At 58.6% G+C, this 8,124-nt stretch overlaps 3 protein-coding genes across 4 annotated transcripts; 1 reads left to right on the forward strand and 2 right to left on the reverse strand.

The window, feature by feature from the left end:
- Nucleotides 1-220: 220 nt before the first annotated feature.
- TNFRSF12A (TNF receptor superfamily member 12A) lies at nucleotides 221-2,266 on the reverse strand. Its single transcript, XM_011376571.2, has 4 exons — nucleotides 2,106-2,266; nucleotides 1,288-1,392; nucleotides 939-1,073; nucleotides 221-835 (listed from the first exon to the last, which is right to left on the reverse strand). Exons 1-4 carry the CDS (start codon nucleotides 2,197-2,199, stop codon nucleotides 780-782), a joined length of 390 nt encoding a protein of 129 aa, XP_011374873.1. The 5' UTR covers nucleotides 2,200-2,266; the 3' UTR covers nucleotides 221-779.
- Nucleotides 2,267-2,384: 118 nt separating this feature from the next.
- On the forward strand, nucleotides 2,385-6,074 carry CLDN6 (claudin 6). 2 transcript variants are annotated; one of them, XM_011376578.2, is made up of 2 exons: nucleotides 2,385-2,997; nucleotides 4,710-6,074. In XM_011376578.2, the coding sequence occupies exon 2, from the start codon at nucleotides 4,738-4,740 to the stop codon at nucleotides 5,401-5,403; it is 666 nt and encodes a 221-aa protein (XP_011374880.1). In that variant the 5' UTR covers nucleotides 2,385-2,997; nucleotides 4,710-4,737; the 3' UTR covers nucleotides 5,404-6,074. The 2 variants fall into 2 exon arrangements, with proteins under 2 accessions (XP_011374880.1, XP_011374881.1); XM_011376579.2 differs by having other exon boundaries at nucleotides 4,715-6,074.
- A 636-nt stretch (nucleotides 6,075-6,710) lies between these two features.
- Nucleotides 6,711-7,364, reverse strand: CLDN9 (claudin 9). Its single transcript, XM_011376580.1, has one exon. It carries the CDS (start codon nucleotides 7,362-7,364, stop codon nucleotides 6,711-6,713), a length of 654 nt encoding a protein of 217 aa, XP_011374882.1.
- Nucleotides 7,365-8,124: the final 760 nt, after the last annotated feature.

Genomic DNA, 8,124 nt, shown 5'->3' on the forward strand with positions numbered 1-8,124 from the left:
TTGGAAAGAGGGAGGGCAGGGCTCGGGCACTCGATACTAGGGTTTCTCCTCAAGATCTTCCCTGGAAAACGGTCAGGGCCAGGCCAGGTCCTGGCAGGCTGGGCTCAGGCATTGAGAATGTGTGAGTCAGAGCCTCACCCCCGCCCCCGCGGCTGTCTGACTCACTCCTCTTTCCATCTCTGGGAAGTCAGGCTGGGGATCATGCCACTCTCCGAACCTCTTAAAGTTAAAGATTCTTTTATTAATAAATTCTCCCACCCCTCCAAACTTTCTCCCCAAAATAAATATCTCCCCCCCTTTGAGGGTTGGGGGGGCAGTGTCTTAGGGCCAGCCCCCCTAGAGGGCCAGCCCCCTAGTGTTAGGAACAGGTCCCTAATCCCCCCGGCTAACACCCCAATGCTGGAATTTCAGCACATCTTTGTGGGTGGGGCTTGGTGTTGTGTCTGTCCCTCAGGTCAGCCTGGCCCCCAGGCCATGGGGTGCAGGACCCTTGTGCAAATGTTGCGGTTCTTTAGTGTCGACTGTTAGGTGTGAGCCAGTCCGGGTCTCTTTTTCTGTCCTGGATCCAGAGACAGGGCAGTCAGATACCTTGGAAGTCTCTTCTGAAGCCTGGGTCCAGGCCTCAGAGAAGTGATTCACCTGTCATCCCCCATCCCTGCACACCCCTGTGGCTGGAGCAGCCTGGCTCTGGCTGAGCCTCAGAGGCAGGGGCTGGCTCCAGAATGAATGAATGAATGAAAAAGTGGGTGTGGCCTCCTGCTGGCAGGGTATCCTCATTGTCACTGGATCAGTGCTACTCCAGGACAGCCTTCCCCGCCGGTCTCCTCTATGGGGGCTGCAAGATAAGAAGAGGGGTCATCAAGAGCGGGAGAGGGTGGGGAAGAGATGTTGAGGAGTGATGGACGGGTGGGCGGGCAGGCAGGCCAGGGCACACTTACTGGTAAACTTCTCTCTCCTGCGGCACCGTCTCCAGACCAGGAAGCCGGAAAGCAGCCCCAGCACGAGGGCCAGGCTCAGGGCTCCCCCCAAGATGGGCCACAACAGCTGGAAGGAGGCTGGAGGGGCCGCAGTGCCTGGGAGTGAAACTCAGTAGTCAGACCTCCCCTCTCTGGACCTGCCCCACCCACTAGATCTGAGCCTCAAGTCTCTCCTTCAGATGGCCCCTACCAGGATTAGAGGCCCTTTCCTACTCCCCACCCACCACATTAATTCCCAGGTCTGAAGTCCTCCAGCAACTCTCTTCCCCGAGTCAGGGTCTGCTCGCCTCTGGCCCTGCCCGCTACTCACAGCCCAGGCAGAAGTCGCTGTGCGGTCTTGCCGGGCACGACGCACAGTCCATGCACTTGTCGAGGTCTGCGCTCCAGGAGCTGCCGCGAGAGCAGGGGGTGGTGCCTGGGGAGGGGGCTGTGGGTCAGAGGCTGGGGGCGGGGCGCAGCTATTCTGGGGGTTGAGGTCAGGGTCCGCCGGCTCGAATAACGTGAGTCACCGGCGCCCTCCTCCCGCATTCCTCACAGGTGACCGCACGGCCCGACCGGGACACTGCAGCGCGGGGGGGAGGGGGGCGTAGAGCGGGAGGGGGGAATCAGGTCCCCACAACCCTCCCCCCCGCCGTCGGCGGGTGACTCATTCCTGGGCACCAGGCCCGACCCCGGTCCCTCCCCCCACATAGCTGGGCACTGAAGTCACCGGATGGAAGGGGGCACCCCACATGGTATCGGGGCACAGACCCCCGTGCCTCTCTACAGCCCCCCGCTACGACTCTTCGGCCACTGGGGCTGGGCAGACCTGGTGTTGACCAGGCTAGGGCTATGCCCCTTCACTGAATGAGACAACCCGCCCTCAAAATTTTTCCACTTCCGAATCCAGACTTTAAGGACAGCAGCCCCCGAGTTGGACAGGCAGACAACTGAGGCCCGTACTGAGGATGACACTCTGAGCGAGATGGGACCTCCCCTGGCTAGGGAGTGTGGTGTCTGGAGACTTGATCCAGGATCCCATGTCCCCTCAGTTCTACCCTCTCTTCTAGACACCAAAACCTGGTCCCCGATCCCCGGCTGGGGAGTCCCTGGCCCTCACGCCCAACCCCTTATCCGCGCCCATCGTACCTGGCACCCGCTCCCCGGCTGCGGCGCACAGCAGCGCCAGCCCGAGCCCCAGCACGAGGAGTCGCAGCAAAGGGCACAGCGGGCCGGGAGCCATTGTGAGCGTCCCACGGCCGCTGCTGTCTACGACCGCCGCCCGCGGCCCGCCGCCGGGACAGACAGCATCAGCTCCGCCCCCGCCCCCGCCTTCCGGGGCAGACCCCTTGCCTCCGCCAGCCCATCGGCCCGCCCCTGGATGCCCCGCCCCTCCCGGCCCGCTAAATTCAGTCATTCGCTTTGCAAACATCCCTGAGAGCTAGGGGCCGGGACCGTAGGGACGAAGACCTGACTGCCCTCTCGGTGCTCAGGTCCCGGAGGTTTGGGATGAAGGGGGATCAGATGTGAAATCACACATTGCAGAGCTAACTGCAGCTTTCGTAAGGGCCCCGAGGGTATAACAAAAGCATAACCAAAAAAATGATAATGCTTCATTTCTACCTTAGGACATGATTACCTACTAAAATGTAGGTTCGTTGTCTCCATTTTGCAGAGTATGAAACCGAGGCTCAGGAAGCTTAGGTGAGTTCCTGAGGTCACAGCGTTAGTAAGTGGCAGAGCCGGGAGCTGAGACCCAAGCTCCGTCTGGCTCCATGCCCTGCGCCCTGACCCACTGAGGGCCGCGACTTGAGCCGCTAATGTCCCCACAACCGAGCCAGGTGTAGGCGCAGCAGCCCCAGTCTCGAGCGCCCCCGATTGACGAAGCTGGGATTCGCGAGCCCGCGGCCGTCTGGACTGGGGTCTCTGCCCCTCCCCGGGGCGGTGGTCCAGTGACGTCACCGCCTCTTTAAGACCCCGCCTCCGCCCCATCCCTGCATTCGTCTCGCTCTTACGAATCTCTGCGGACTCTCCTTCTCAGGTGAGCCAGTGGGCAATGTACATGTTGTAAGAGAGAAAGTGGATGCCTCGACGAGCGGGGTGCAGGGGGTGTGGCCCGTTGGAGAACTTGGAGTGATCTCCTGGAGGCGGCCACCGTAGCCGACGAGTCTCCCAGCGCGGGGCTGCTCGGAAGCCGCCGAGCAGATCGAGTCCTTATGCAGCTCATAAAGGGTTAAACGCTCCTCCTCCCCTCCCGTGGGACAAAGGCACCGAAACCGGGTGCCCCTCCCCCACCTGCGCTGCTCTCTGGGGCGGGCTCCCCTCCCCCTCACCTGCAGGAGCGGACCCTGAGTCGGCGCCGCCATTAAACTATCCTGGGCGCGCGGCTCCCAGGCTAGGGGTGGTGAGAACATCCACTTTCAGGCCGGGCTCCTAAGGAAAGTAGGGATTGAGAGCGGGCAGGGGCGCACTCGGACTGAGGCCGAGCTCATAGGGTATGAAAAGGAAATGGGTCGAGGGCAGAGGAGGGGCGCAGGGTGCCGAGGCCCGCGTGGCCCCGGCCCTAACAAGGCCAGACGCCTGGAGGCTAGGCAGAGGACTGGGACCAGCAAGGTCTGGCCCGCCCTGTCGGATATTCCCCCGACCTCTTCAGCTCCGGCCAGATAAGGTTCGGGCGCAAATGAGGAGTGGAGAGTGCCACCTGGCCACACTGCTGGGCTGGTGCTAGGTTTAGGTCCAAGCCGAGCGCTTTAGGCAATGGAGAGCCACAACAGGACCCTGAACAGAACTGATCCCGGTGGAGACCTCCAACACTAAGTGGGTGTGAGGGGGGGAGACAATGGGGTCACTGAAGCAAAGGACCTAGTTCACTGGATAGACCCCAAAAGTTTTAGCTCCTTTTAGGGAAGTCGTAGCCTGAGAGCATATTGGGCAAGAATATACAAGAAAAATGTCCCTAGCCTTTGGGAGTATGTTCTGTGGCCTAGGGGAGGGCAGAAGAGCAGGACCCAGGGAGGCAGCCCTGGCCTTTGGGAAGGAAGTACTTTTGGATGGGAGGGGTTTTTTTTCATCTCCCGCTCCTGGAGGTATTGGCTGGACTGGGGCAGGCCACGTGGAGACTGGTGGGCCACCCAGATACAAGATCTTTAAGATCAAACTGGTAACCACCTACCTGGGATACAAACCATCTTGGTGTGAGGGGCTTGGACACTCCTGTTGGGTTGTGGGAGGAAACTTGGATCTCTAATCTTGGTCTTGAAACTGACAAGTTTTGAGCCTGTTACTCATGGCTAGAGCCAACCTCTCATCTGTGTGCCCTGTGGAAAACATCTGTAAACTTTGCTCTGTCTCTTCATCCCCTTTTTGCTGCTTTGCTGTTTGATAAAATGTACCCAAAGTGGCTGAAGCTAGGGACTAGCATTTGCATAGGCTTTATATTTTTCTTCACTTACACTCGAAACAGCCAGGACCAGATGGCTTACTTATTCCTTATTGTAAGCCAATGCTCGTCACATAACGAAGGAAAAATAAATAAATGCTAAAGCATTAAATGCTCATTTTGCCCATGAGAAAATAAGGTTCAAGGAGCATACTCTGCCTATGTTACAGGACATGGTGTCCCAACTTCCATAGTTTATACTCTTGGTGTCCTGCGTTCTTTGTGGCTGTGGCACATGGCATGGGGATTAAGTAGCACTCATTGGGAACAAGGGGTCTGGGCCAGCAGGTCTTAACATTACTTATGTCTCCCAGTGCAGCTCCTCTCAGCTTCAATCTCACCATGGCCTCTGCTGGTCTGCAAATACTGGGGATCATCCTGACGCTCCTTGGCTGGGTGAATGCCTTGGTGTCCTGCGCCCTGCCCTTGTGGAAGGTGACCGCCTTCATCGGTAACAGCATCGTGGTGGCCCAGGTGGTGTGGGAGGGGCTGTGGATGTCCTGTGTGGTGCAGAGCACGGGCCAGATGCAATGCAAGGTGTACGACTCAATGCTGGCACTGCCCCAGGACCTGCAGGCCACCCGTGCCCTCTGTGTCATCACCCTCCTCATCACCTTGGTGGGCCTGCTGATCTACCTAGGTGGGGCCAAGTGCACCACTTGTGTGGAAGACAAGGACTCCAAGGCCCGTTTGGTGCTCACTTCCGGGATCATCTTTGTCATCGCAGGGGTCTTGACCCTGATCCCCATCTGCTGGACCGCCCATGCCATCATCCAGGACTTCTACAACCCTCTGGTGGCAGAGGCCCAAAAGCGGGAGCTGGGGGCCTCCCTCTATCTAGGCTGGGCGGCCTCTGGCCTTTTGTTGCTGGGTGGGGGGCTGCTGTGCTGCACCTGCCCCTCTGGGGGGTCCCAGGGCTCCAACCATTACCTGGCTCGATACTCGGCATCGGCCCCACGTGCCAACTCTCAGGGTCCCTCTGAGTACCCCACAAAGAATTATGTCTGATGTAGGGTAGGAGAGTGGGTCTCCCTTGATAGTGGAGCCTACCCCCTGAGCTGGAATCATCAAGATGCATGACAGCTTTAGGGTTGCTTTTATCTTGGTTTTGCTTTTTATTTGGGAGGGGTGGGATTTTTTTTTTTTTTAATCCATTTGATAACCACCAAACCAAAAAGAAACTCAATCTTCCACTTGGGCTCTGCTGCTGGCATTTCTCACCTTTGGGTGATGAAACCAAGGATGCGACACTTCAGTTTCTGGATTTCTCCACCCTGGACATTCCCATCTTGGAGGCCAGCTTGGAGCTGTGGCCCTAGGGTGAAGGCTGCTTGCTGGCCAGGTGTTTTGTGACAAGATGCTTTCACAGTCTGTCTCCAAAGAGTTTTTGCTGCTGTTGGGGCAGTTCCTCCCTGGGCTTGAAGAGACAAGCCCCGCCTTGCTGGTCAGGCCTCTGGAGCTCCAGGGGCTTTTGAGCCTCAAATAACCTCTCCAAGAGCAGGTGATTAAGTTACCAAAGAACCTTCTACCTCCAAAGCTTCTGTCTCTTCCGACCTGAGCCATGTCCCAGCCATACTCTAAACCCCTGAACCTCTCACCTCCAGCCCCTGCACGCTTCTGTCATGCCCCGCCCACACTCACCAGTTTTTACTAAATAAAGTGTGTTTTGTTACTTGCCATTGGTGTTCCTGGGGGGCTGCTGAGTTCTGGCCTACTGTGAGGAGGTGAACGCCAACAACTAGCCTCCTTTATTCCCCCCTGCCTTGCAGGACTTGGAGCAGGCCTTGGCCTGGCAACACTTGGGAGGCCACCTGGCCTTCCCTGCCCAATAACAGATCAAGGCAGCCAGAGGTACAAATACTCTATTTATTCTGGGGACTTGGATGGGAGCAGGAAGGACTGTGCTGGGCCTCCTGGCCTGGAGGAGATGCTTCACCCAGAGGACCTGGCCTGGACCTCTGGATGTAGTGGCGGCCAGGCGGGAGGAAACTACAAGGCAGGCAGAGCATGATCCTCTTGTTTTGAGCCAAGGAGCTCCTGCCCTTTGGGTGAGGCCCAGGTTCCAGGGGCAGGGGAGGGCTCAGGGAGGAAGAACAAAAGGGCCGGCCTAAGTCTTGGACAGCAGAAGAAACAACTGGGCAAGAGAGGCAGGGGCAGGCCAGGAAGTGAGAACCTATTGAGGAGGGTCTGGTCTCAGCTAGGCCATCTGAGACTACCCCAGCAGCCATGCTTGGCTGGAACCAAGTGAGTTTCACTTGTGGGAGGGGTTGACAGAAGGTAGGGCCTAGAGAGGACATCAAGCACAAGGGGAGATTTCATACGTAGTCCCTCTTGTCCATCCCAGATGTGCCAGAACGGGAAGGGATGGAATAGCCCAACCTGGGTCCACGGGGCCGTTCGATCTGGGGTGGAGGACAAGTGCAGCAGAGGAGACCCCCGCCCAGCATAAGCAGGGCAGCTGCTGCCCAGCCCAGGTAGAGAGAGGCCCCCAACTCTCGCTTGAGGGCCTCGGCCACCAGGGGGTTGTAGAAGTCCTGGATGATGGCGTGGGCTGTCCAGCAGACAGGGATGAGAACCAGGATGCCTGAGAGGAGGAGGATGACCCCCGCTGTGAGCACAATGCGAGCTTTGGCACCTTCGTCCTCCACGCAGGTTGTGCACTGGGCACCAGTGATGGCCACCAGAAGGCCAAGCAGGGCCAGCAGTAGAGCGATGACGCAGAGGGCGCGGGCAGCCTGCAGGTCTTGGGGTAGTGCTAGCAGTGAGTCATACACCTTGCACTGCATCTGGCCTGTGCTCTGCACCACACAGGACATCCACAGCCCCTCCCATACCACCTGGGCCACCACGATGCTGTTGCCGATGAAGGCGGTCACCTTCCACAAGGGCAGGGCGCAGGACACCAGGGTCCCCAGCCAGCCCAGCACAGCCAAGGTCATGCCCAGGAGTTCTAGGCCAGCTGAAGCCATCTGCTCCCTCAGGTCTTCTCAACCCTTGGCGGCCTGGGTAATGGAGGAGTCGGTCAGACGCTGCCAGGTAAGGGTTGTGGTGCCCACCAGTAAGCAGTAGTCAGTGTCCTCAGACCAGGACAGTCCTCACATCTGTGGGCCTCTTGCAGGGCATCTCCTCTCTCGGTGCCCCTCACAGGTGTCTCTGGCCCCTGACAAACACAAATCAATTTTACAGTCCTCCTCAGCTGAGAGGCTGATGTCCCCTTAAGGGGCCCGTCACCCATCTGTTGCCCAGGGGCTGCTGCTCCTGAAACCCCGCAGTCACATCCTGGCCACTGTCTGACCAGCTGCACAGAACAACCCCCCTTCAACGACCCACCTTCAGGCTGGAGAGAGCCTCGTCCTCTCTGGCAGGCGCAGGTTTACAGGTTTACGCTGAGCAGTGCACCCTTGCTGGGTGCCGCCTGGGGACTGCTGGCTCCTAGCTGCAGGTGGGGGTGTTTTAAGGCCGAGGCAGGGGAGGAGCAGTGAGGCAGAGACGGGAAGCCAGTGCTTCGGGGGAGGAGGCAGAGGCGGGGATGGTGGTGGTGTATGGGGGGGTGCCCAGTGTTAGGAAGGAACTGGAGGGGAAAGAACATCCATGAGAACCCAGGGATGAAGAAATGGGGAGACTGAGGATCAGCTGGAAAGAAGGAATGGGGGGCAAAATGTCATTGGCTCAGAACAGAGAAGAGGAGATGTTGAGGGGCTCAGCTTGCCTTGCTGAGCCTCCTCCCCC

This window comes from Pteropus vampyrus, unplaced genomic scaffold (assembly GCF_000151845.1).
Source record: "Pteropus vampyrus isolate Shadow unplaced genomic scaffold, Pvam_2.0 Scaffold300, whole genome shotgun sequence".
NCBI classification, from domain to species: Eukaryota; Metazoa; Chordata; class Mammalia; order Chiroptera; family Pteropodidae; genus Pteropus; species Pteropus vampyrus.

What these genes read in the sequence shown, in the direction of transcription:
- CLDN6 (XM_011376578.2), top strand. Translation starts at nt 4,738, where the DNA reads ATGGCCTCTGCTGGTCTGCAAATACTGGGGATCATCCTGACGCTCCTT.
- CLDN9 (XM_011376580.1), bottom strand. Translation starts at nt 7,364, where the DNA reads ATGGCTTCAGCTGGCCTAGAACTCCTGGGCATGACCTTGGCTGTGCTG.
- TNFRSF12A (XM_011376571.2), bottom strand. Translation starts at nt 2,199, where the DNA reads ATGGCTCCCGGCCCGCTGTGCCCTTTGCTGCGACTCCTCGTGCTGGGG. An exon ending in AGCCGGGGAGCGGGTGCCAG is followed by an intron (nt 1,393 to 2,105) that starts GTACGATGGGCG and finishes CCCCCTCCCCAG; the next exon opens with GCACCACCCCCTGCTCTCGC. An exon ending in CAGCGACTTCTGCCTGGGCT is followed by an intron (nt 1,074 to 1,287) that starts GTGAGTAGCGGG and finishes TTTCACTCCCAG; the next exon opens with GCACTGCGGCCCCTCCAGCC.